The sequence below is a fragment of the Podarcis liolepis genome, assembly GCF_965112155.1.
Source record: "Podarcis liolepis genome assembly, chromosome: 17".
NCBI lineage: Eukaryota > Metazoa > Chordata > Lepidosauria > Squamata > Lacertidae > Podarcis > Podarcis liolepis.
In genome coordinates this window covers 29,446,836-29,474,770 of record NC_139571.1, presented here as the reverse complement: position 1 = coordinate 29,474,770, position 27,935 = coordinate 29,446,836, and the positions used below count along the sequence as shown (strand labels likewise).

Sequence of the window (27,935 nt, the reverse complement as noted above, 5' to 3'; positions counted from 1 at the left end):
GTTAAACTTGACTCTTTAAACATTACAATAGCGAACTGCATTTACTGCCCGTCAGTGGACAATTTATTGTCAGTAAGGTGCTTTGCCCGTCAAGGCATAACTGTGCGTTTCTTAAAGTCTATGTGTGAGTTTTTCGAGGGGAACAAACGTCTATTGTATGCCCGGGAATCTGATGGTTTATATAGACTGTATTTTCGCACCTACTCCCAATCGTCTATAAATTGCAGAGCAGCACAGTCAAGCCAGGGGTTGAGGAATGTAAAACCACATTCTGGGTGTATCCACGTGGCGCACAGAATTCTGGGACACCTGAATTTTGCTGATGTAATTAAGACAAAGAATATTGTCAATGGCCTCAACTTAAAACCATGCAAATTCTTTATGCAATGTCTATCCTGTTGCAAGAATAAGATTAAGGTTGCACGCAAGGGCAGGTGCTCAGATAGAAAAGTAACTGAGGCATTTGAGCGTGTACATTGTGATTTAGTTGGGCCACTCCCACCATCGTTAGGAGGTTCAAAGTACTGGCTTACTCTGATAGACCAGTATAGTAGATATTGTTGGACTTATGCAATAGCTGAGAAGTCCCAAGCATTTGAGAAGTACAAGGTTTTTTGCAACTGGGTAAAAACGCACTTTAACAAACCTATTAAGAACCTGTTTTCTGACCGGGGCGGGGAATTTGTTTCTGAGGATTTTGAGAAATTCCTGGAAGCGCAGGGGACTACTCATGAGTTATCTTGCCCCCGAAGTCCCTGGCAAAATGGGCTTGTTGAAGTTGTGCAGCATGACCTGCAGGCAGGGGTTAAAACTTATCTGCACGATGCTAATCTGCCCAAAGACTTTTGGGCTGAAGCGCTCCATGCCTTTTGTTATGTGAGAAATCGCAGTTATCATTCTGGTTTAGATGTCACCCCCTATGAGAAGCTGTTCAAAAAACGCCCTAATCTGAAATACCTACGTATTTGGGGTTCAGATGTAATTATGCATTATCCTGCTAAGCAGAAATTGGGTGAACGTAGTGTTCAGGGAAAATTAATGGGCTACCAGCAGGGGGCGTACAGAATTTACATACCAGCAACTGGCAAATTTCATATTACCAGAAGCATGATACAAACTGTAAATTGGAATGGAGTTGCTGTTTTCCAAGATACTGATGGTATAAATGATACTGAGGAAGAAGAGGAAGAAGCAGCAGCAGTAGCAGCAGGAGAAAATGGTGCTTCTGAATTAATGGGGAAAGACAAAAAGCCTGTTGAATCGGATAATTTGTTTGATTTAAAATCACAGGCACCTGAGGGGAGGTTAGATTCTCTTGAGTTTTCTGACCGTGAGCTTAGCCTACAGGCACCTCTTCAGTCTGACAATGATGATTTACAACCTGAAACTAGTAGTTCACTCAGTCCCATTAAGTCTGAGGAGTCTGACTCTCCTTCCGGACTGAGACGTTCAGATAGAAAGAGGCAGAAGCCACAACGTTTCGCAGATGAACACTTTAATACTGTGTATGCCAATAAGGTGGTTTTTGAGCCAAAAAGCTACAATGATGTTCAGAATTTACCTATGCACCAAGCTGTAAATTGGTATAAAGCTATGAACTCTGAGATAGCGTCTTTAAAAGAGCATAACACTTGGTCTCTTGTACCACAAACCCCAGATATGAGACTTATTGATTCAAAATGGGTTTATAGAGTTAAAATGGATGACAAAAATGAAGTTGTAAGGTACAAGGCAAGACTAGTTGCTAGGGGCTTTCAACAAATTCCAGGCGAAGATTATGATTTGTGTTATTCACCAAATGTAAAATATGAAACAGTTAAGCTTTTGTTAAAAGATGCATCACAATGTGGAAAAGCCCACTATGCAATGTTTCTCTGCTCTTAAGAGAGTGGCAATGTACCTTAAACATACCAAACATTATAGGTTGCAGTTTACATCACACATGAAAGACATGTACAAAGTATGCTTTATGTTTTTGTTCCACAATGATGAACCGCAGGGGAAATGTTGAATGGTTTCTTTAAATGTAAAGGTTCATCATTGTTCCACTCCATGTGTATGTCCTTAAGGGGCCAGAGCAAGGGCCAGAGCAAGATAACGAGACCCAGCTTTACAGCTGTGTAACATAGCAGGTGCTGCTGAGTTGTATTTGATTAAGGTGTGTCAGCATTTGGGTAGAGTATATAAGGAGCAGCATCTAGCTCTCCCATTACCCTGGGGGATGGGTTGGTGGTTGGGTCTGGTTTGTTGATGTATTTAGTGTAAATGGAGTTTTTGTTTTTCTTATTAAAACCTTTAAGTACTTTTTGAGTCCTTTCTTTTTAATGCATGATCTCCCCAGCAAGCTCTCTGCAGCGTCACTATACTGCAAAAAGCCAACATCCCAGGTTCAGCCATGGTGTCCCTAAGTAGGGTTAAAGATCCCTCCCCAAAACCCTCGAGAGTTGCTGGCAATCATGTGTATGTGAACAGTACTGCATCACTGTTCTAAGGATTCCTCCAGACAACCAGTTCATTGAGCTTGCAGAAAGCTTATGGATGTGAGGTTATATTTGGTCTTTACTGAGGATTTGTGCTGATATGTTTGCAGGATAGCTATATGACCATAACCGTTCATCCTGCATTCGTCCTGATTCACTTGTAGAGTGCTTTACATGCCTTCCTGCTAACCATTCGCTCACCCCATACCTTTCAGTTCATTCCCCGTCACTTCTAAACCACAAAAACTCCAAATATTTTTTTTAATGGATTTAATGTGCTAGAGCCACAGAGCAATTTAGCACAATTTAACCACACAATCCCTCTCATAAAGCAGTAACAGTTTGTAAGCACATTGACCTGGTATAAGGTGGCTTCTGGTGTTACCATGGATGTAACTTTAACAAAATTGTAGAAATGTGTTTTTAAGAGAATCTGTAAACAAGACTACTAGTAGACATCACTGTGTGTGTGTGTGTGTACATACTTGCTTAAAGAAGCCACACACTTTCATTCTGCTTAAATCAACTGTGAATGCTGGCTTTATTTGTAGCGAGCAGAAGGATATTTGGAACAGCAAACCATGCTCACATTTCCCCCAAATGCTGTTCCTTGATTTATTTTTATGTTCATGTCAGCCTTGACTACAGAAAGGCCAATTTATAGCTCTCTCACCTGCACTTTCAGACAGACTCATCATTCACACATTAGAGGGCCAAAAAAGAGAAAGAAGTCTTCAGAGATAGTTGTGGCTGGCTATAAATTAAAAGATCTTACTTCAGAGACATGGTGTATCTCTTTTGCTCCCTACAAAAATATTGATTGGGTGAAGGAATGATAGATTGATTTATTCCCTTGCCTGTTGCCTAGATTTGTGAAAGGAAGGAAAAACACCTTCAGGGTTTCCTTGGAGACTGAGGCACAGTTCACACAAACAGCAGATAAAGAAACAAATTCATTCCTAGACTGTATCACTTTGGATTTGGAACAAGGGGGATGGCACCGTCAAATGTTTCTGCATGAAAGGAAATTATCCACACACACAAAAATAATGTGTCAGGGAAAAGGCAAAGTTAAGAAGGCTCTATCTCCCTGACATGCTGGTTTTCCATGTGGAGGATTTTTTTTTATATTATTATTATTATTATTATTATTATTAGCGTTGCTCTTCAGCACAGACACGGAATCAGATGCAGCTCTGAATTAATTTTGTCTGAATTAATTTTAAGAATTAATTTTAATATGTATTTTAATACATCTGTTTTTATGCATATTGTGTTGCTTTTATGATATTAGCCGCTCTGAGCCCGGCCTTGGCCAGGGAGGGCAGGATACAAATAAAATTTATCATCATCATCATCATTATCTCCTCTTGCAGACAATCAAAGCACTCTGTCTAACCCTCCATAATAATCTCCACCTTCTATACCACATAACCTCCTCTGTTAAGGTAGTTTCAGACAAAGAGATAAAATCAAGTTTGAAACAAATGTATTTTTTTAAAAAATCGTATGCATGAGGGTTTGTAACTCAAAATATAAATTTGACCTGCCACGAAAATGGAAACAGTATAATCATATTTTCATAGACCTAGCCATCTTAAGCCCTGTCAAAACAAGCAAATCAATACACTCTTGCAAGCTGACTCTATGCCTAGATAATAGGTCATAGGAGTTGGAAGGGACCCTGAGGATCATCTAGTCTAACCCCCTTCAGGAATATGCAGCTGTCCCATACGGGGATCGAACATGCAACCTTGGCATTACCAGCACCGTGCTCTAACCAACTGAGCTATCCATACAAGTCAATGTGTTCGGGATCACGGTCCCATCAACAAATGTAATGCATTTTCTCTCCAGGTCTAACCCAGCACAATGACATTAACATTTATCATCCCACCAGACCCAGAAGTCCCAAAGCTGCACTCACCTCGACGAAGATGAAGCATGGGATGATGGAGTAACTTCGCTGCGTGTTGTTCCCCAAAGCCATTTCTTACCACAGCCCTCGAGGCCAGAGCGTCCAGAGTTGTTCAAGGCTGACGAAAAAGAAAAACCTGGATCACTTAAATGGCTGGAGACTGGTCACTGACTGTTGTCAAAAGATTTATGCGCATTATGAGCGGGTCAGAAAACAGATGTAGAAGCACCAAGGGTTTCAGATAGGCACAAATGAATCTGCCTTTGAATAAGTTAAAGGACCCCTGGACTGTTAAGTCCAGTCAAAGGTTGTGGTTGTGGTGCTCATCTCGCTTTCAGGCCGAGGGAGCTGGTTTTTGTCCACAGACAGCTTTCCGGGTCATGTGGCCAGCATGCCTAAACTGCTTCTGGAGCAATGGGACACTGTGATGGAAACCAGAGCACGGAAACACCGTTTACCTTCCTGTCACAGTGGTACCTATTTATCTACTTGCGCTGGCGTGCTTTCAAACTGCTAGGTTGGCAGGAGCTGGGACAGAACAACGGGAGCTCACCCCATCGCGGGAATTCAAACCACTGACCTTCTGTCCAGGAGTCCTTTACCTTTTTTTTTCTTTACCTCTATATCTATGGTGCATTTATGGCTCTAGATTGGACTTGGGCAGGGAATGGCTTCAGACAAAGGGCTGACTTTTGTAAGTAGGGCACATGTCAACCTTAAACTATTATGAGTGTGAGTCTTAATGCTTAATTCTGGCCCACAGCTTCAAATAAATTCTCCATGTGGGCAGTAACCTCCAGCACATCTCTGCTTATTAGAAGATGCTTTTGTTGTTGTTTTGCTCTTTGACTTTGTAACCACCATCCCTCCTCCTACTCTTATTCCCGGAGGAAATAAAAGCGTTTCAGAGCAAGAAGTTTGCTTCGCGGTTCTCCTTCCTTAACTGCCTTTGTAGTTAATTTTCCATTCACAACGTCTACAAATTCCACATCTCTGCCTCTTTTCCCAGGAGAGTGTCGACGGTAACCTCCACCCCTTGCTCTCTGCTTCAAGGGCTTTCAGGAGGCATACGCAGGGTAAATTAGGCAAGATGGGAGCTAGCTCATGCTAATGAATTCACTGCCGTTGCATTATCAACCTGAATTCCCTTATTTAGAGAGCTGGAGCACCTCACCAAACTAAGACAGTCTAATGTTACTATTCTGAGAGTAGGGCTGACTATGCCTAGCAACACAGTGGTTGGTGTTCCTGGGGGGAAACAGAACTGAGCCACTGCAAATATTATCTGATCTTAACTTCAGGAACCTCTGAAAGACCAGAATAAAACAGTTCAAGGCACTACAAGCTGAATTTCGAAAGGAGCTAAGTTTGCTATGCCTCCCCCCCTTACCTCAGGTTAAGAACTTAATTCGTTCTGGAGGTCCATTCTTAACCTGAAACTGTTCTTAACCTGAGATACCACTTTAGCTAATGGGGCCTTCAGCTGCCACCGCGCCGCCACCGTGCGATTTCTGTTCTCATCCTGATGCAAAATTCTTAACTCGAGGTACTATTTCTGGGTTAGCGGAGTCTGTAACCTGAAGCGTATGTAACCCGAGGTACCACTGTACCTTTAGTAGCTGGCTGACCAAGAGGAATGTGGGGCTCCTGTACCTTTAGCAGCTGATTGACAAAGATAAATGTAGCAAGTGAAGTCCCCACCACCACTAAAGGGAAGTGAACTGTTGAGGAAAGAGTCATGTGCTAAGGAGTACTGCAAAAAGAAAGGAAAAGAAACAAAGCTGGTAACCTTATCTGCATGTCAATATGAGAGCCTTTGTGAACAGGTAGGTGTCCTTTGTGAGGAAGCGAAGTGCTTGTAAGCACAGTGCAAAATTTGTCAGGCACATTTTGCACCTGGCTAGACGTGGGTGGCGCTGTGGGTTAAACCACAGAGCCTAAGGCCTGCTGATCAGAAGGTTGGAGGTTCAAATCCCCACGATGGGGTGAGCTCCCGTTGCTCGGTCCCTGCTCCTGCCAACCTAGCAGTTCGAAAGCACAAAGTGCAAGTAGATAGATAGGTACCGCTCTGGCAGGAAGGTAAACGGTGTTTCCGTGCGCTGCTCTGGTTCGCCAGAAGCCGCTTAGTCATGCTGGTCACATGACCCGGAAGCTGTACGCTGGCTCCCTCGGCTAATAAAGCGAGATGAGCGCAACAACCCCAGAGTCGGCCACGACTGGACCTAATGGTCAGGGGTCCCTTTACCTTTACCTTTTATCAGCCACTTGCGACCAAGTGAAGATGGCTGGGCACCAAGATGGCCCCTGATGTCTCCACCATCTGGAGGTGCATGCCTTGGGATCCTTGAATCTCGACTGTTTTCACACACAAGCAACACATCCTGTTGAATTCTTTCTGGTATATTTTACCTTGCACAATCATGGCAGTGTTGTTGAAAATGATAATGTTCCAAAGTATCTTAATAGTTTTTAAAAAACGCATGGGTGAAACAATTAACTTGTAACTGGCTATCAAAAAGGGGAATCAAGAGTGTTTTGTAGTTGAAAACCAAATTGCTGGGATCCACCAAGGAAATATTTCCCAAAAAATATGTCAGCTATAAAAGAGAAAAAGAAAAAAAGGACAAATTATTTTTGAGTTATTGTCTAATGAAAATACTCATACATCCTCTTGCATGGAAGGGGGAGACTGCACTTGGCTCCTGTCCATGTACTTTCAATTAGCAATGTCTGCAGGTTTCTTTCCAACAAAAGGAGAATGGAAGTACAGTACTAAATTGGCTACTTCTAATTAGCCGCAGGGATATTTTTGCATCAAAGGCAATTTGCAGTATCTGAGTGACAGCAGCGCTCCCCAATAAAAGGCTGATTTGTAAGGGGGGGAGACCCTCAAGATACAGACACAAATGGCAGGGTGGATCGAAAATAAAATACAGGTGGAAGAACTTATTGACAGCAGGTTTATCGCTCCTGCTCCTACTCTCTTAACAGCAGCCTGATACAAAGAAAGCGAGACAGTGACATTTTCTCCCACCTGAGGCCCTCCAATATGTTACTTGACTACAACTCCCATTATCCGTGGCAATAGGCAATGCAGGCTGGGGTTGATGGGAGCTGGTGTTCAAAAACACCTGGACAACCACAAGTTTCCCATTAGTGTTGTAAAGCATCATGTGCACTGATGGTGCAATATCAATTAAATATAACAACAGTGGCACAAGGAGCAAGATGGCCTTCCTTTTTTCCTTCCCTCTAAAAGGAAGCACCTTCAGTTTCCTTTAGCGCCACCAAATGGTTGCATTATCCCTGGGGGTTCCTCTCCCAGCAGCACCTAGCTAGTCTCTCCTATTAAAGTTAAACTGATGAGGCAGGCTATGTGCTAAGGATTTATCAGCACGATACAAAATCCACATTACTCCTCATCTCCCTCACCTACCAGCACTGCCCCACCAAGCATGGCAACCACAAAAGAGGCATCTGCAGGTTCATTATCTAAACCAAATATTTGGCAGTGCTTCCCCCAGAACAGAAGGTCTGCCTCAGGGTAGGTGAAGCTTCTCTGGGCTGTTCAGAGCAATCTCTCCTCTAACGGGTCACTGGCACTGAGCACCAGTTAAACTGTTTCACTGCTCTGCTAACTGCAAAGGAAGGAGGCCACAGGAAAAAAGAAACCCAGCCTCCAAAACGGTGATGCACTGAGTGATGGATGATGAATGGCAAGGCAACGTTTGCTTGCATTTCACTAGGCTCGCGAATCGTAAACAAGCAGTTCAATAGCCAGTTGCTGGTATGGAACATGTTTTAGGGTAATTTTATTCGGCATAAAATGTACGTCACATACATTTTGCGGAGGTTCACTGCGTTTACTAACCTATAGGTTCCAGGGCCAGATTTAGGTTTGATGAGGCCCTAAGCTACTGAAGGTAATGGAGTGCTTTATATGTTCAGCTGTACTTTGTCAACAACAAATTATCACCTTTTTGTGTTGAACCTAATAAGTATCTAAAGCCATTTGCACATAACAAACTATTTTATCCAAGTAATTGTTGAACTGAAATACAATTGAAAATGTACATCCAGGTTTTTTTCCCTTAAATTTTTTTTGGGGGGGCCCAAGAGGATAGGGCCCTAAGCTATAGCTTGTTTAGGTTATATGTAAATCCAACACTGACAGGTTCTATAACCGCCCCAGACAAACAACATGGCTGCTCAAACTTTCACTATATACCTTTGAACAAGGGAAAATATCTCGTCCGCTCATAATTCAGGAGATATAGTTGAAAACATACAGGTAGTGTCTGGAAACAGTTCCATTGCACAGAAAAGGGAGGATTCTAGTACAGTGGCAGAACAGATGCCTTGCATTTAAGAAGTCATAAGTTCAGTCCCTATCATCTCCAGAGAGAACAGGGAAGCCCTGTCTGAAAACCAGGAGACAGAGCTATTGTTGGTGTAAGCCAGCCTTCTGCAAGCTGGTTCTCTCCAGATGTTTTGGACTACAACTCCCATCATCCCCTGAGCATTGATGATGATGGCTGGGGCTGATGGGAGTTGTAGTCCAAACTTCTGGAGTACATCAGGTCAGGGAAGGCAGGAATAGGCAATACTCAATGGCATGTACTTGACTTTTCCAGTACAACCACGCAAACAACCTAATGCCCTCCCCAAATATAGTGATACCTTGGTTTAAGAACTTAATTCGTTCTGGAGGTCCATTCTTAACCTGAAACTGTTCTTAACCTGAGGTACCACTTTAGATAATGGAGCCTCCCGCTGCTGGAGCATGATTTCTGTTCTCATCCTGAAGCAAAGTTCTTAACCTGCGGTACTATTTCTGGGTTAGTGGAGTCTGTAACCTGAAGCGTCTGTAACTTGAAGCGTCTGTAACCTGAGGTACCACTGTAATACCTAGTCAAAAAGGCAGCAGACACCTCCCAAACTACCTCCCAAAACTAAGGCAAAAACCTAAATAAGATGGTTTTGAGCCCAAAGGCACAGAGTTGGAAAGCCTAGCATGATTGCCCATATTATTCATTTTGTTGTTGTTGTTTAGTCGTTTAGTCGTGTCCGACTCTTCGTGACGCCATGGACCAGAGCACGCCAGGCACTCCTGTCTTATTCATTTTAAGAATATTCATATCTGATGGCATTGTTTTACCACCACCTCAACCCCACAAAGCATGTTTCTGTCCCCCATGGACAAAGAGAAAATAAAGCACACAATAAACAAATGATGCCAATGAAATTGATGCATGTTTGAAAGATGGGAATAGGAGGAAAAACTAGAAGAGTGCAGAGGTGGGAAGCATTCGTGGTAATGAGAAAGGAAGGGCATTCACAAGTACGTCTTAACTCCCTTGAAGACAGCAACAGCTGTGTACCCCTCGCATGATAATGTCTCTGAATTGTCTTCTCCCCTTTCAGTTTTTAAACTGGTGGGGGGGGGGGAATGCGGGAGATCCCTTCAACACATCACTAGTTTTTACTAGTCAGATCTCCGAAATGCTGGCTGGCATTCTTCGTGAGGCTGCATGCGGCATCTATTCAGGCCACTGAAGAGTTTGTTCTTCCCAGCTCTGTGTGAAGGAGGGAGTCATCGATAAACACAGCGTGTTTACCCATCTGTCTGTCACACTCCCTGACCCAAAAGTCAGTTGCTCATTAGCTTGCTATGATTCCGAGTCGCCTTCGAGAACCACTGCTGGTAGCCTGTTGACCCATGCACAAAGAGCCCTGGGCCCATCTGCTCCACCATTTGGAGAATTACGGATTTGACTCTCCACTCGGGTCTGTCACATAAATGCGACCGTGGAGTTCCACTCAAGAAGCCGGCAGTTAATAGAAACACTGTCTTAATCCTATAAGTACTCCAAATACCATCCCCCTTTCAGACACTCGCAAAACCTCAGGAAACATTAAAAAATTGCTCTTCATTTGTCCTCTTGCTCAGATCACAGAAGAGTCGGCTGAGAATACTGATTATTCCTTCTTTCTTTCAAGTGCTGGTACACCTACTGACTGCTCAGGGCTGCTGTATTCTCTTACTAGTACCAATACAAATGAGCTATCTTGAGACGGCAATTGCTACTTTGGATTTACACCAGGGTTGATTGAGAAAAAGGCTCCTCTTCCATGTGACTCACTCATTACATCTGTAATGTAAAGTGGCTTCCAAAGAGATTACATATTATCCCAGATAAAGAAGGGTTTTAGTTACCCTACAGCATAATAATGGAGAAATTGAAGCTCAACTCCTCAGTTACTCCTTGATCACAGAGTGACCATTGCTGCTGCCTGCCGTAAGGGAACACAATGGACAGAAATACAAATTAATGCTAAGCGGTGTCACTAGGCAAGCAATTTTTGCTACAACTATAACATGCCTCCTCCTCAAAGTTGCACTGCATATTTATGAAAGGTTTGTTAATGTTTTGCTCAGCTCTGGGGCCTGAGTACACAAGCAGTCCCTTCACTCGAGCAAACTTTGACTTGGGACTAGGTCAAGGATATGGGTGGCCGTACACAAACCCAGAGCTAGAACAGGATCTTGGAGCTGAAACAGGAGCATAATCTGTCAGAATCTACTGATCTGTTGACCAGACAAAGGCATAAGATGGGGGTGGGGATGGGGATGGGGGAAGCTGTGCCCATCCACACTGAGACATTGCACTGGCCACAGCACTTGGTTCAGACCCTGATAAGGGACTTCAGTGACGGGATGATAATGATGCAATGTGGAAACATGCAGAAAAATATGGAAAACCCTCCCCACCCCACCCCACCCCAGCAGCTATAGCACTGTAAGTGGTACAACTGGAAGGGCCCTTGGTGAGGAGCATAAAGCAAATTTGCAAATACAAGTTCAGACATGCACATATACATATATACATGGGCTGGAATGATCTGGGGAACTATCAAGGGCTAAGGAGATACACAAGAACAGCTATGAAAAATAAGTCCCAAGCAGCATTAGAAACTCAGATATATAAGATGCACCCCAAATAGCTCCTTAAACCAAGCTTGCAGTTGCCAAAATGGAATGTCTAGTTGCCATCTTTAGGTAAGACAGATCTCAATACTTATTTTTCAAATGATGGACTGACTGTGGTCAATTCCTAGCTAAGCATCTGGCTAGTTCAGATGACAACCTTGAACTTAGGTCTTTAAGACAGGCTTCCTCAATCTCGGCCCTCCAGATGTTTTTTGCCTACAACTCCCATGATCCCTAGCTAGCAGGACCAGTGGTAAAGGATGATGGGACTTGTAGTCTCAAAACATCTGGAGGGCCGAGGTTGAGGTAGCCTGGGTTAAGAGCTTTGAGAACTTAAAAGAAGAAAAGTCACTTGATCCAGGGACAGTCCAGATAGATAGATAGATAGATAGATAGATAGATAGATATCATCTATCTATCTATCTATCTATTGGCCTATTCCAACCTCTTTTTCTTAATGATGACTCCTGCTCCTACTCAGGCTGCACAGAAAAAAACTTTTTGGTTCCTGAAATTCATTCTGATTGTGCAGATAAAATGTAACTGACAGAATTCTACAGGATGTGGCATATGTGTGTGAAACAGTCCAGATCCAACAATCCTAAAACGGTGGAGATGTCAGGCACCATGCTGATGCCCCGACATCTTCACTTGGTCGCAAATGGTTGAAAGCCAGGTGCAAAATGTGCCTAGCACCTGGCTAATTTCGAACACAGGTCCCAAGTTACTACAAAATACAAGGACTATAATCAAAATGTCATGATATAGCCCCAACCTGACTCAGAAGCAAGAGTCATCGAGTTCAACACTAGTTACTTCTAAGCATTTATAGTCAGGTTTGCAGCTTTAGGCTGTATAGTAAGAAGACGTCAATCCTCTTCAGAGTTGCTTTTGCTTCTTTCTGTCTCCCTTACCTACTTCTCTGAACAACATGAACCAAGCAAATCAAACAGGTGGCTTTCTTGAAACCTGAAAAGCTCAATGTGTGGGTTTCCATCATATTATATTAAAATACACACACACAAACATCACACGTTCATATATATCGTAATCATTCTAATGGTTACTCTGCAATCAGCTAAAACTGCTTAACCCAACCTCACGAATTGGCTGCTGTATTTAAGCGAGACAACCTTGGTTAAAATAGGCTGCATCTGGATTACATTGCTTTTAGATTAACTTTAAATGAGAATAAATGTATTGCATTTAAATAATCTAATAACAAAGGGATCCCATCAAAGGGACTTAATTAAGTATGTGTTTAAGGACACGGCAGGATCATGGCTAATGGGCTCAATTGTCTCGCATGATCAAGCCCTCTGAAATTCAATTCCCTGTCTCTGAAATGGGGCAAAGTTACCCCTCACTGCTTTTACTGGGACACTGAGATAGACAAGATAGATATCTGCATAGACAGACAGACAGACAAAGACAGACCTGTGACTACTTGTCAGCACATGCTATCCTGAAAACCACTGAAGCAAACATCTGTTGGGAATATGAAAGAAGTACGGTAATTTGGTATGCATGGAGCTAGGAAGGCAAAGTAACCACTCACACCTGTAAAATATCTGGACTAATGAAGATCCTTTATGAAAGTCTCCTAGGAGAGCTGCAAGACAAATTTCTGCCTACGCTAGGAATGCTTCCCCAATAGGATTTACATACTGCTTCTGTTGGCAGTGCCCTAAAAAAGGCAAGCACTCCAATTGGAGAATTGCCTTGACCAAAGGCGTCATGGACTTTGGAGAAGCACGAACTCAGGATGAAAGGAAGAAATGTGATAAGAGGAAGGCACGTTTGGCAAATCCTCACCGTGATCAGCTCCTACCCGGAAACCTATGTCCCCACTGTGGAAGGATGTGTGGATCCTCTACAGTCACCTACGGACACATTGTTAAGACCATATTCATGGAAGACAATCTTACTTGGCTATGAGTGATCGTCAAAAAAGAAAGAATTTAAAAAAGGTGAATGACGATCAGGAAAAAATCAAAATAGAGGAGGGAAAGAGCAAGATTCTTTGTGAATTACCAGCTTAAATGCAACCCTATAGTGAAAGCAAAACATGGTACTATTATACACAGAACAACACTGGGAGTTGAGGGTAGTGATGGGCAAAATTAGATCAGGATCTACCTGCTTTTCTCTGGGTAATTTGCAACAGATCAGCAATGGGTCTCCGACTCCCTGTTGTTCAATCACGAAAGAACAAAATTGACTTTCACAACCTAAATTAGCTTGCTGAACTGAAGTCAGGAGTTGACTATGGTGGGAAATGGCTGTGAGCCTGATACCAAAAAAAAGCTCTTTGGCTTATGATGTGCTCCAAGGCGGTTTGTTGGGTTTTGTTTTACTTCTTCTATGAGATGCCTTTTGCATCTGTCTCTTGTTGGCAGACTTTAAGGTTCCGGTAAAAGGCAAAGTGAATTGGACAAAGTTTGTCTACGCTGATCTACAGCCAACTGTTGCAAAAACATGGACCTTCACCGGTGTGTCATTCAAATCCTGCTTCCCAGTTAACTGAACGGCAGAAAGTGACAGAGTAGGAAAGCTCTTGACTTCTAGCTAGCTATTGCAGAGATGGTGAGCCTGTGGCCCTTCAGATGCTATTGGACAACATCTCCTATCATCCCTGACCTATCATCCCATGCTGGCTGGGAATGAGGAGTATGGCATCCAGCTACATCTGAAGGGCCACAGATTTCCTACCACCTGTCTTTTGACAAATTAAATCAGAGATCAAGGAGGAGGCGGCAGAAATGCCGAGTGATTCAGCATCTCCAGCCCAGCCAGATGAAAGAGAGAGGGCTTCTTTATACTATGTTCTGATTGAGCCTTGGGTCAAAATGACACAGACAACTGATGCCTGAAATACAAGAGAACCAGAGATGATTATGTGTAAGTGCTGCACGAAGCCTTAGCATACTTTTTCTAGGAAAACAGCTGCCTTCAAATTGTGATCAGCGGTGTGGTTAAGAAACAGATTCAATACTGGGCATCAGCAGAAATAGCTTGCCACCTACCTGCACTCTCATCTAGCCCAGGGCTGTCTGCTATACCATGACCGGAAGCAGCCCTCCAGGAACTCAGACAGAGATCTTCCCCCTTACCTGCTACCTGATCTTTTCCATGGCTGGATTCTGGGACTGTCTAATCCAGGCATAGGCAAATTCAGCCCTCCAGATGTTTTGGGACTACAACTCCCATCATCCCTAGCTAACAGGGCCAGTGGTCAGAGATGATGAGAGTTGTAGTCCCAAAACATCTGGAGGGCTGAGTTTCCTATGCCTGGTCTAATCTGTGGGTTGCCTTCTGATTGAATTTCACTATGATTCTGATTTGGTCTTAGGATGCATTTTAATTGATTGCCTGATTTTATGTTAATATGTTATATATTTGATGTTAGCCGTTCTGAGCCCGGTTTTGTCTGGGGAGGGCGGGGTATAAATAAAATGTATTATTATTATTATTATTATTATTATTATTATTATTATTATTATTATTTCATGCTATGCATGTGCCACAGAGGCACCATTGGAGCCAATCTCCAGCTGAACGTGGCACATAAACACCATCTATCTGTATGTCAAGGAGCTGTCAAGGAACCAAGTCAACCACAGGGCATGCACACACATGGGAGGCAGGGAATGCAATTAGCTCTTTACTAACAGAAAACAACACTCTGGTTCACCTTAATCCAGCTAAGACATTGCTGAGACTGACCACTAGCTCTGCCCTTCCTCCTCTAGTCTTGATCCCTCCCAAGAAGAAGAAGGCGATGTTGAGAAGGTGAGCTCCTCATCTGGGTCTGTTGCTCAGCAATGTGCAGAACTTACAGAGGGGGAGGGGAGCCAGCAGAACTGATTCTGTGCTCACACATTGACTCTCAGCCTCTAACCCTGTCCTAGAAGGCTCTCCTCCTTACCCCACCCCTCCTCTGATCGCTCCAAGCCTCTGCTTCCAGCACCTCCCAGCTTGTCCCTTCTGCAGACTGCTCTTCAGTGTCCCACCACCAGGACCTGGGATCTAAGTCGTCTTCTGTGCCCTCCCTGCTGGGCTCTTGGGCAGATGGCTCCCAGCACTCTTCCTTATCCCTCCAGTCCCTGCCACTGTAGGTGCCAGTTCACTCAGATGATACCTTCATGTGGGTCTGACTGTGAAAGAAAGGGTGGGGTGTGTGTCTAGCCTGCTCTTGTGCATTTGGGAGCAGTTTGATCTACAGAAAACAGTAAAGTTTTCTGCAGCATTCAGGCAAGCATCACCCTCAATTTATTTCTGCAGGTTGTGGTGCTGTTAATGGAACAAGGGTAGGGACTGGTAAGGGGGGAAAGACTTTGAGAATGGGGCCCTTAGTAGGATGACCACATTTTGTCTGGCCCAGCTTCTGCTGAGGAGTTGCAAAAACTTGCATTTTGCTAGCATCCTACACAACAACGAAATGCATATGACTTATCCTCTACATCTTTCCACAGGGCCTGTAAGACAGAGTTGTTCTGCCTGGCATTTGGCTTAGAATCAATTTGATTCCCTTCCCCCTTTCTTTTTTCCTTTCTCCTCCTGTGATGAGGCTGCATTTTAATGTTTTAATTGTTTTAATGTTGTATTTTAATCTTGTTTTTAAAGTTGTATTTCAATCAACTTGTTTTAATTATTGGTTGTTAGCCACCCTGAGCCTGGTCTTGGCTGGGGAGGGTGGGGTATAAATAAAATTTATTATTATTATTATTATTATTATTATTATTATTATTATTATTATTATTATTATCTGATCTTTCTAGCAGCTGTGCAAGATTATAGTATGTTAAGATGAACCCTTTGATCATTATTCACAGGTAGAAAGCATTTCAGGTAGAAATCAATACACACACTTCTGGCCATAGAAACCAAAAAAAGAACAAGCCAGGAATGTTTCCTGGGAGGGGTCCCTCTAATTGTTCACATTTAAAATTATTTTTATATACCGTATTTTTTGTCCCATAGGACGCACCTAGTTTTTTTGGGGGGAAATAAAGGAATTCCCCCCTTTATTTCCCCCCCCAAACCAGGTCGGGGAACAGCAGTATGGTGGTGCTCCGCCTCCTCACTGTCCCCCGAGCTTGTGGGGCTGGCCGATGTCTGCCTGGCGTGTGGGGCGCTCTGCTTCAGGGCGCCTCGCGCGCCGGGCGGCAGGCTGCTATCCACAGCTTAGGGAGCCTTGCGGGAACTCCCGCGGGCTCCCCAGGCTTGCTGATAGCTTCCTGAAGCCTGGAGAGCAAGAGGGGTCGGTGCGCACCGACCCCTCTCGCTCTCCAAGCTTCAGCGAAAGCCTGTATTCGCCCCATAGGACGCACACAGATTTCCCCTTCATTTTTGGAGGGGGAAAAGTGCGTCCTATAGGGCGAAAAATACGGTATTTTTTCTTTTGTAAGAAAAAAAATCATTTATAATTAGTTTTTCCATTTTCCAGATTTCCATTTCATTCTTCAAGCGTCATTAATTTCAGTGGGAGACTCACCTGTATTAAGTCACCTATATAACTTCAATGCTTTAAATCTGAATGGAATCACTGACATGGGACTGGAGCCTGAGGGCTTCATGTCAGAGTTCAGAGGGACTGGACACAGGATACCCATTTGAGATGTAATTTAAAAGGTGGTGACATTCAATAAGCCTTCATGTTATTTATAATGGCAGCCCAAGCCAACTTTGGCCATCTATAACACACTGGAGTTCTGCACCCAATGACGAGTAATTTGCAGGCTTTGTAGTATTTCACAAGGGCATTATACTGTCAAGTTTCAAAAGGGATCAGACAAAGGATGCTACTATTTCTCCCATGTAAGTGACAATGAGAAAAGAATGTCTTTTAAATTATTCTGAACTAGAAATCCTGGGTTGAAAGTTCAGCGGGTTAATAAGGCTGCCTATCATCCTTTAAATAGGTTCCTGAACTGAAATGGACCTATAATTTTGAGGTTCAGCAGCCAAACAGTAGAATAGTTTCAGGGATTTCTAGCAGTCCCTCTGGACATAAGATCATATAAAGCCTTGAATTTGGTGGCAAGGATATTTTTGATCTGAGAAGGCCCTGGTGGTCATGGCCATAGCTAGCAGATGGCCATGCACCCTTCCCACATGCAGCCCAGAGAGGTGTTAAATGTGGCATCTTTTATACACCAATTTAAAATGCATTTTGTTGTTGCTTAGGTATCTCCTGTCTGTAGATTTTTAGACTTCAGCGCTCAGTATTTGGGTTTAGGATTTTGAATCTCTACTGACAGTACGTATTCTTGCTTTTTATTTGTATTCTTGTCTTGATGTTATGGTTTAACACTGTAAGCTGAGTAGAGATTTTATATATAGGAGTATCAGTTAGTAGCAATAGTACAACTCTGTTCTGATTTGGTCAGACCACACCTGGAATACTAAGTCCAGTTCTGGGCACCACAGTTTAAGAAGGATTTTGACAAGCTGGAATGTGTGTAGAGGAAGGCAACCAAGATGATCAAAGGTCTGGAAACCATGCCTTATGTATGAGGAACGGTTAAAAGAGTTGGGCATGTTTAGCCTGGAAAAGAGAAGACTGAGAGGAGATAGGATAGCTATCTTCAAATATCTCAAGGGCTGTCACATGGAGGCTGGAGCAAGCTTGTTTTCTCCTACTCTGGAGGGTAGGACTCGAACCAATGGCTTCAAGTTACAAGAAAGGAGATTCCGACTAAACATCAGGAAAAGCTTTCTGACAATAAGAGCTGTTCAACAGTGGAACTGTCTCGCTCAGGAGTTGGTGGACCTCCATAAATGGAGGTTTCTAAGCAGAGGTTGGATGGCCATTTGTCATGGATGCTTTAGTTGAGATTCCTGCATTGCATGGGGTTGGTCTAGATCAGGGGTCAGCAAACTTTTCCAGCAGGGGGCTGGTCCACTGTCCCTCAGACCTTGTGGGGGGCCGGGCTATATTTTGGGGGAAATAAATAAATGAATGAATTCTTATGCCCCACAAATAACCCAGAGATGCATTTTAAATAAAAGGACACATTCTACTCATGTGAAAACATGCTGATTCCCGAACCGTCTGTGGGCTGGATTTATAAGGCGATTGGGTCGCATCCGGCCCCCGGGCCTTAGTTTGCCTACCCATGGTCTAGATGACTCTCGGAGACCCTCCCACGATTATATGAATTGATGAAATACATAAATAAATGATAAAATATTATAAGATAGGAGGGAGGGGGAGAAAAGTCCCAACAACAACAAAAAGGTTTTCACAAAGCACCACAAATGCAATATCGGAAGATAACATAGCAAGAATCCTGCAGGATCAGATCAAAGACCCATCTTGCCCAGCATTCTGTTCTCAATTTGGCAAAGTGGATGCCTCTGGAAAGTCCACAAGCAAGGCTGCCCCCTTGTGATTAAGCACGGCTGGTATTCAGAAACATACTGTCTCCAACACCTTATCATAGAATCATAGAATCATAGAGTTGGAATAGACCACAAGGGCCATTGAGTCCAACCCCCTGCCAAGCAGGAAACACCATCAGAGCACTCCTGACATATGGTTGTCAAGCCTCTGCTTAAAGACCTCCAAAGAAGGAGACTCCACCACACTCCTTGGCAGCAAATTTCACTGTCAAACAGCTCTTACTGTCAGGAAGTTCTTCCTAATGTTTAGGTGGAATCTTCTTTCTTGTAGTTTGGCTCCATTGCTCCGTATCCTCTGTGACTTTTGTCTATCTCTTTTTAAAAGCATTGCAGGTGGCGAAGCACAACCCAGATGCGCATCTGCATCAGGTCTGCAAGCAGAAAACTGCCTCTCCATGCATTTCTCCCTTGCTGGATTGCAGCCTGAGTGAATCTGCAATAGATGAATACATCTTTTTTTTACCACTTGCAGAATGTTTGTTTGTTTCTTCCAATTATCCAAATGCAAATAACTAAAGGGATCAAAAAAAACATGAAGGAACAGATTATGAAAACATCAGGCTTAAGACTCTCAATGTTTCCATCAGCACTATCTTTCAAAAAAAAGAAAAAAGAAAGAAACAGCGAGAACTATTATTTTACAATGCAACATTAGCATTTCAATGGGTGATAATGTACCTTCATTTAAAGTGCAGATAATACCTGCAAGTGGCTTTAGGAAACTCTATCCCGGCTTGCAAGTGTGTTGCCTCTTAGCTTGTTATGTGCCTGAACAGTAACATTAAGCTTTCCTTGCTATTTAAGGATTTAAAAAAGAAGAGAGAGAATAAAAGTTTATTTATACACACATACACACACACCCTGATTGTTCTTTTCTGTGTACAAGATGAGGGTTTATTCTTATGAAGTTATGTCCAAAAATTGGGGTCGTCTTATACATGGATAGTGCATAGGGTGGGACATGGGATTGGTTACTGCTGCGAGCCAGAGTTCATCATCAGCTATTGGGCGTGTTATTGGTGGCTGTGACAAGGGCTGGGGATGATTGGCTGCAATAGGGCAGGCAATTTGCGGCTTTCGGGACGTGCACGAGTGTCAACTGTAGGGCAGACAGGTGAGCAATCTTTGTCAATCTCCGAAGAAAAGCTGAACAACTTTGTGCCACTCCCCAGAAAAGTTCAACAACTCTGGGCAGTATCTCCCCATTTTCTTAATTTTGAGTCCCCCAAAATACATGGGGGCGTCTTATACATGGGGGCATGTTATACACAGAAAAGTACGGTACTTTCAGTTGGGTTAGTCTTCTAAGGGAAGTGTGTTCCAGCACCAATTTTTCTGGAAAAACAACAACACTGGATACCAGACAAGTCAAGCACACTGCATGTCAATCTCATCATGTCATAAATGCAACAGCACAAGGAAGTGTCATTGTTGTTCCTCCTCTGTTAAATCTATTTTCTCCTGTCATCAATGCTTTAGTCAATGAAGGGCCCATATTTGGTCTTAATACGCTCAGCTAACAGCCAGCAACACTTAAAGGAGCTGTGCTGGGTTAACACCTGAATGATTCGTATTCATATTCATATTCACTGTGAAGAGGTTCCTCTCTAGTTCTTTAGAGGCAGGCATCTAAACTGCCTCTTTGCTCCAGAGTCCAGGCCCTCCAATGATTGGGTGTTATAAATTGCAGGCAGCTCTCTAAGAGAGCACCTGAACCACCGAAAAATATTCTAGTGGGGGCCAGTTTGGACTGAACTGTGGCTGCGGGGGTTGAAGCCACCCGTCCATTCATCTCTCCAACTAATCAATCAACCTAGTGACAGCAGGTTTAAAAATATGGGGTTACAATTGAGAGAGGCTCTGGTGTGTGGGGAAAGGTTCGATTCTAAGGCCCATTTAATTCATCTTCCAAATGTCAACATTTCTTGCAGAGAGAGAGACAGAGAGACATATTTAATTCTCTTTTCATGTTGTCAGACGTTTTAATTCCCAGACATCCCACTGACTGATAAGCCAGGATTGATACTCTGTCTAAAGCAGACCTACACAAATGCTGCCCATAATGTGCTCTAGATGTTAATTGAAACGTTGCAGTGTTGTTTGGCATCAGATACATCCATCTCTTTGTGATAGGGGCCTCTGGGTATTATTTAAATTATTAGATTGTGCATCAGCATGCATCAACCCTGGCCTGCAAATTTTTTAAGAGAAATACATTCGGATAAGGTTTAAGAGCTTCAATTTGGCCTTAGGAGAGCTTAATGTTATACAGTTTTGTTTTGAATGTATATCGAATGGCAAATTCTCATCAATATTGGTAAAGGACCCCTGGACAGTTAAGTCCAGTCAAATTCAACTATGGGGTGTGGCGCTCATCTCGCTTTCAGGCTGAGGGAGCCAGTGTTTGTCCAGAGACAGCTTTTCTGGGTCATGTGGCCAGCAGGACTAATTCGCTTCTGGTGCACGGAAATGCCATTTACCTTCCTGTTGCAGTGGTACCTATTTATCTAGTTGTGCTGGTATGCTTTCGAACTGCTAGGTTGGCAGGATCAATATCACCAGGTCTTGTGGGAGACCTTAGCATGGTCCAGCTAGTGGGCTTCCCAGTGATGTTTCTGCCACTCCTAGACACTCCCTCCCGATAATCTTCCATCCGGCACCCTTTTCTATGCCCCATTCCTCCTAACCCTCTCTTACTTCTCTTTCTTCTCTTCACATTCTTCACTGCTGTGATGGCTTCTCCACCTCCTTTGGCATCTGGGCTCGGAGAAAGTGCCAAAAGGCCCCCTTCTTCATATTTTGGACAAGGTGATAAGACTGCAAGTGCCACTGTTGAGGTTTGCCATGGCAGCTAAAAAAACGCCTATGTCTTTTTAGAAATAAAGACCTATGTTCAAAAATACCCATGTTGAAAAGCTTTTCCAGCCACTGTAGAAGCAGCATTTTCCTGCCTCTGGTAAGAAAGACTCCCTTGGTTTTTTCCTTTCAGCCCAGGGGAGGCAGTAAGGAGGTGGAAAGTGGAGGCAGGAACACTGATGATGGAGGAGAGACATTGGAGACAGTGGCATTATGCACACACCGATACCTTGGCCCAGCAATAAACTAAGGCCAACTACTGACCTCTCTGAGCTCGATGGACCTTGGGCCAGTGCCTGATGTGGCTAACTGCTGGTACCAGAGTCAGAATAGAGCAAATTTTTCTTCAGGGATTAATAGGGGCAGAGGCCCCAAAAAGTTGGTTAAATTGCTTATGTATGCCATCACCGTAGCCAGAACTCTGTATGTGCAAAAATGAAAAGAAGAAGTTCCAACGAAAGAGGACTGGACTTTAAAACTACTGGACTATGTGGAGATGGCGAAATTGATGACAAAAAAATAAGAGACCAAAGAGACAAAATGTTTGTGAAAGAGTCGAGACCATTTTCGGACTATCTGATAAAATAATATAGACATTGGGGGGGGGGAGTCTCTGAAGAAAATTAAAGGTTCAGTTTGAGGAGAGTTGACTTGAGTTACTAAGGGCTGTATCTGATTGCACCAAAGCTTGCTGAGGACAAAAAACACACACATTAAGGCTAGCTGATTCCTTGTCTAGTACTCAAGTCTGTCCCTGTCCTTAGGCATTCCTTAAGAGGTAGAAAACAGGTGGGAAATTCCTTGATAGGTGAAAATCTTCTTTGTGTTCAGCTGTACATGATCTGCAAGTAGCATTTGCTAAAGCCCTTTTAGACTTGAACTTAGGTACAGTGGTACCTCGGGTTACATACGCTTCAGGTTACACACTCTGCTAACCCAGAAATAGTGCTTCAGGTTAAGAACTTTGCTTCAGGATAAGAACAGAAATTGGGCTCCGGCGGCATGGCAGCAGCAGGAGGCCCCATTAGCTAAAGTCGTGCTTCAGGTTAAGAACAGTTTCAGGTTAAGAATGGACTTCCGGAACGAATTAAGTACTTAACCCGAGGTACCACTGTACAGAACAGTGCTTTTCTTCTAGAAAAAAGGGTTCCGGTACTCACCATGAAGTACCACACTTTTAACCAGTGCTTTTCTTCTAGAAAAAAAGATGCCAGTACCCCCAGAAATAAAAGGGCTGATACAGAGAAATAGATTTTGGACTGCAATTTGCATTCCTTACTTTTACCTCTTCTGAGTGAGTAAAGCTCTACTATCTATATCTATATCTATCTATGAAAAAAACCAGAAACATCTTAGATGTTCTAATCATGGCAGATCTTTCCATTCAGCAGTTAAGTTCACAACACCTTGTTCAAACAGCCTCTTGGTTACTACATTACTTTAAAGGACAGAACACTGAATGAAGGGACCTGGCTTTAATTTTCTTGCAGACATTCTCAACCTATCTTCTTGAATGCTGCACAGCTTTTCCATGATCCCCCTGATAATAGAATATAACACTGGCACAAGATGGAGGTATTAACTTGTCTCCCAGTCAATGGAGAGCTCACTCCTTTATCAACAAGAATAAGAAGGATCCAGACAGACAGCCATAAGTAATGATACAGGTCTAAGCCAGATTATTCCTCTTATCTTCCTCTCCATGTAGAAGAGAGTGTCGAACAGCAAATGGGGACCAGCAGCAAGAGGCGATTCTATAATTATCCAGCCTAGTAAATCCACTGATGAACACCCCCTAATAAATTAACGAACAAACAAAACCCTGCACCGTTACCTAGTAACATTTCCATGGTTTTGTTCTGACACAATCGCCTAAAAAATAATAATCTGGTAAAATGAAACAAGACATCGAAAACAGCAGAGACCTTTATTCCTCTCCCACTACTTCATAGCACAAAAAGTTGCTTGGGTGAGAGGGAACTGTTTTCTGAAAAGAACTGGCTGTCCAGGACAATTGGAAAAAAATACATAGCACTAAAAAAGGAAGAATGTGAAAATAAAACTAGGGTTCAATGCAGTGTTGGAAACTCAGATACATAAACTAGGCGCCAAATTGCTGCTTAAATCAGGGTTACAGTCACCAAAGCAGAATGCCTAGTTGCCATTTGGGGGCCAGATGGCTCAAAAGCTGTATTTTTCAATACGACTTTTTGGTTCCTGAAATTCGTTCTGATTGTGTAGATAAAATATAACGGACAGAATTCTATAGCATGGGGTATTAGTGTGTGAAAACAGCCAAGATCCAATGATTCCGAGGCATGCACCTCCAGGCAGTGGAGCCGAAAGGAGCCATCCTGGCCCCCAGGCATCTTCACAAAGCCAGGTGCACAAGGCACCTGGTGAATTTCGAGCACTGGTTCATTATTCATTTTCCATCCTCACCCAATGTCAGGCGGCAGTAGATCCAACGCCCACGGCAGGTTGCCAGGAATGGATAAGACAAGGAAAAGTTCTTACCAACTGCTTTTTATTCAATATTCACAGAGAGAGGCTTGGGAAAACAGCCACTCAGAATAATGGCATTGCCTTAAGTGAGTCTCCACCCCCTCCCTTCAGGTGCTGAAAACTGCCCTCTGCCTCTGAGCTCTCTGCTCTCCTACTTTCAATGCTCGCTGGGTTCTGGGATGGGGGAATGCTTTCTACATTGCAAAACAGCAGCATCTGAGGCTGAAGGAAGACTCCATGCAGCAAATGAGGAATAACAAAAGGTTTATTATTGGCTTACTGGCCAGCAAGATGACTCAGAGGAATCAGTTCCAAAGTCTGAGCCCCCCCCCAAAGCACTCTTCTCTCTTAAGGCACTACATATACATAGACTGCAGCAAAATCTGTCCAATCCTAGGCTACATCGCCCTATTAGCATACCATTTATGGCCTTTCCTTAATTGCATATACATTAAGCAAGTACACAAAGAACTCTCTCTAAGCAACACCTCGCTGCACGTGATCCCTTTGCATTCCTTTCCTTATATGGGCTTAACTAAGGGAGTTTAGGGGACGCGGATGGCACTGTGGGTTAAACCAAAGAGCCTAGGACTTGCCGATCAGAAGGTCGGCAGTTCGAATCCCCATGACGGGATGAGCTCCCGTTGCTCGGTCCCTGCTCCTGTCAACCTAGCAGTTCGAAAGCACGTCAAAGTGCAAGTAGATAAATAGGTACCACTCCGGCGGGAAGGTAAACGGTGTTTCTGTGCGCTGCTCTGGTTCGCCAGAAGCAGCTTAGTCATGCTGGCCACATGACCTGGAAGCTGTCTGCCGGCTCCCTCGGCCCATAGAGCGAGATGAGCACCACTACCCCAGAGTCGGTCACGACTGGACCTAATGGTCAGGGGTCCCTTTACCTTTAAGGGAGTTTAGGACATGGAACAAGACACTCTGGAAAGTGTTTTTGCAAGACAACAGCTCATGGTACGAGATTAGGATGGCTTGGCTTGAAGGTATATGCATCATCTAAAGACACTCTATCCATCAGCTGTTCCCCCCCCTCTGGTGCTTCTTCTTCCTCCTCTCCCATTATTTCCCAGATTTTCCTCTCATCTGTCTCCGAGCCTCTGAACTGTTTTCTTCTTCTCTGGAGGGGTCAGGCTGGGAAGCCAGTTTCCACCATGCCTCCTCTGCCCAGTCCCTGACACTCAAAGGTCAGAAGATGCTGAAGTTGTTGTGGGGCTTTTTGGGGAGGGGAGAAGCTGAACGTGTGTATGCCAAATGCTAAGACCTTCAACAATTCTACCCAGACATAAATAATAAATTCTACTTGTTGAATTTATCCAAGAGTTGAACATGGTTCTCCCCTCTCCTCATTTACTCCCCACAACAACTTCTAAAGATGTACAGTGATGACACCTCCCGAATGTCAATCAGCAGGCAGTTCCAAGGGGCTGCCACACTAAAGGAATGTAGGAGGAGAGAGATGAGACTACAAAACTTCACCATCAGCTTGGGTGAGATACCAGCCATTTTTAGCTCTTCTCTCCTTGCGTGATTTCCATTCCAGTTGGTTGCTACAAGAACTCTGTAATGAATAACTAATGTCTTTGATTTTACTTTTGCTTTCTCCTCCCTCCCCACTCCCTTTTCCTCTTGTGCTGTTTCTTTTAGATCGCAAACCTGATCTTGCTGTTGATATTTGTCACTGATCTACTGGGAGATGTTTTTTGACTGAAGAGTTGGGTTCCGAACTTGAAATAAATAAAAGTAATACATATGCAATCTCTCAAGTGTCTCTTGAAAGCTGTAAGCTTTAGACATTGCTATCCAATAGTGGTGAGTGTATATAATCAAGTTGATTTTTTAAATTAACTTCTCAATAAGTTTGCCTTTAAATTCTGGCTACCACAAAATCCATATGACAATGCTATATTAGTATTCAGTATCATCTGCATGCAACCAATAGCATCTGATCTTTTATATATATAAAAAAAACTGTTCCACTGTCAAACAGCTCTTACTGTCACAAAGTTTTTCCTGATGTTCAGTTGGAATATCCTTCCTTGTAATTTGAAGCCACTGGTTTGAGTCCTACTCTCCAGAGCAAGAGAAAAGCTTGTTCCCTCTTCCTTGTGACAACCCTTTAGATATCTGAAGATGGCTATCATATCTCCTCGCAGTCTCCTCTTTTCCAGGCTAAACATACCCAGCTCCTTCAACCGTTCCTCATAAGGCTTGGTTTCCAGAGCATTATCATCTTGGTTACCTTCCTCTGCACACATTCCAGCTTGTCAACATCATTCTTAAATTGTGGTACCTACAATTATAACAAGGGATAACAGGCACAGCTTGGAGGCTAGGAGCATGATCAGAGAAAATGATGGTTCTACATTGACTGTACGCAGGCTTAGAAACCCTCTCCCAGCACACAGTTAGCTAACACACGTTAAGTGCTTATGTTTGTAGGCCTCATTCACACAATCCATCTGCTGCAAAAAAATGGGTATGTGCCCACAGGCACATACCTCTGATTTCACATTACAGTGGTACCTCAGGTTAAGAACTTAATTCATTCTGGAGGTCTGTTCTTAACCTGAAACTGTTCTTAACCTGAAGCACCACTTTAGCTAATGGGGCCTCCTGCTGCCGCTGCACCGCCGGAGCACAACTTCTGTTCTCATCCTGAAGCAAAGTTCTTAACCTGAGGTAATATTTCTGGGTTAGCGGAGTCTGTAACCTGAAGCACCTGTAACCTGAAGCGTATGTAACCTGAGGTACCACTGTATATGTAGTTAGTCTGGTGTCCCTGCAGCTGAGTGGGGAAGACTCAGTCAGGATCAAAGGTCTGTTCATGGATATATTCAAGATTAAAACGACAAAAGAGAAGTTCATTGGCATTTGTTGCAATGAACACTTTTTTATTGTTCCAAGATATACATGCCTCTGAGAAATAATCCTATGCAGTCTGAATAATAGTCGTCAGGCCTCCCCAACACGAACCTGAGGCTTGCTCCCAAAACTATAACCTACACGCCATGGGTATTAGTGAACCAGGCTTAAGATACAGTACAAAACTGGTTGTCCATTGGGAAGTTGAAGGAACAATAGGAAAAGTAAGCTGATCAATAAGCTGAAGCCATTTTTCTGCAGAGAACAGTGTCACGAGGAACCAAGACCATGTGCAGCAAAGCATTATTTTGCTCCTTGATGTGATATTTGTGATGTGCAGGCATGTGAGGGAAGGAGAGGGGTGGGTGGGAATATGGTTCACTTCTTCTCTGAACGCAATTCCCCTCGCAGAAGGTTGAACCTGGCTGTCAGCACAAAATAGCATTCATAAAGCTAAACCTCACGAGGCTTTTGAGAGAAGGAAGGGCAGAGAGCAGCCATTCAGAGATAAGGGGAATATGACACGAGAAGAGATGGGGGGTGGGGGTGGGAAGTGCTCAGATTGTTCCCTCCAACCTTCATCAGAAGTGCATCAGAAGGAAGAAACCACTTGATGTTCGTCTGATATTGTACTTCTCATTTACTATACAGTGAGCTTTTATGGAAGCCGCCTGGAATTCACCCTGGGATAGAAGCATGTCAAATAACTAAATGCAACCTTTTAGGCACCCTAATATCCTTAAGCTCCAATGCAAACTGGGTCCGCTGTGCAAAAACCACAGACATTTCTTAAAAAGGGGATACTTGAATGCTAGCCAGGAGTGGGGAAGGGCAAATGGGATGCCAGAGGCTGGCTCGTGCTCTAAAGCAAGGGGACTTAAATCTCTGTCTTTGCTGTCAAATTAAT

The 27,935-nt window shown here is 43.4% G+C and overlaps 1 protein-coding gene across 6 annotated transcripts in view; it reads right to left on the bottom strand.

Annotated features, from left to right (window-relative positions):
* PLPPR1 (phospholipid phosphatase related 1) overlaps positions 1 to 27,935 on the bottom strand; it is a 164,684-nt gene that overhangs the window by 47,867 nt on the left and 88,882 nt on the right. For all 6 annotated transcript variants that reach the window (XR_014520498.1, XR_014520499.1, XM_083481562.1 and 3 more), the window contains one exon: positions 4,408 to 4,516. Coding sequence is in view for 4 of the 6 variants with exons in the window: in XM_083481562.1 (XP_083337688.1) it covers positions 4,408 to 4,470 (63 nt within the window). In the remaining 2 variants the exon portion in view is untranslated. The remainder of the gene's footprint in view (positions 1 to 4,407; positions 4,517 to 27,935) is intronic.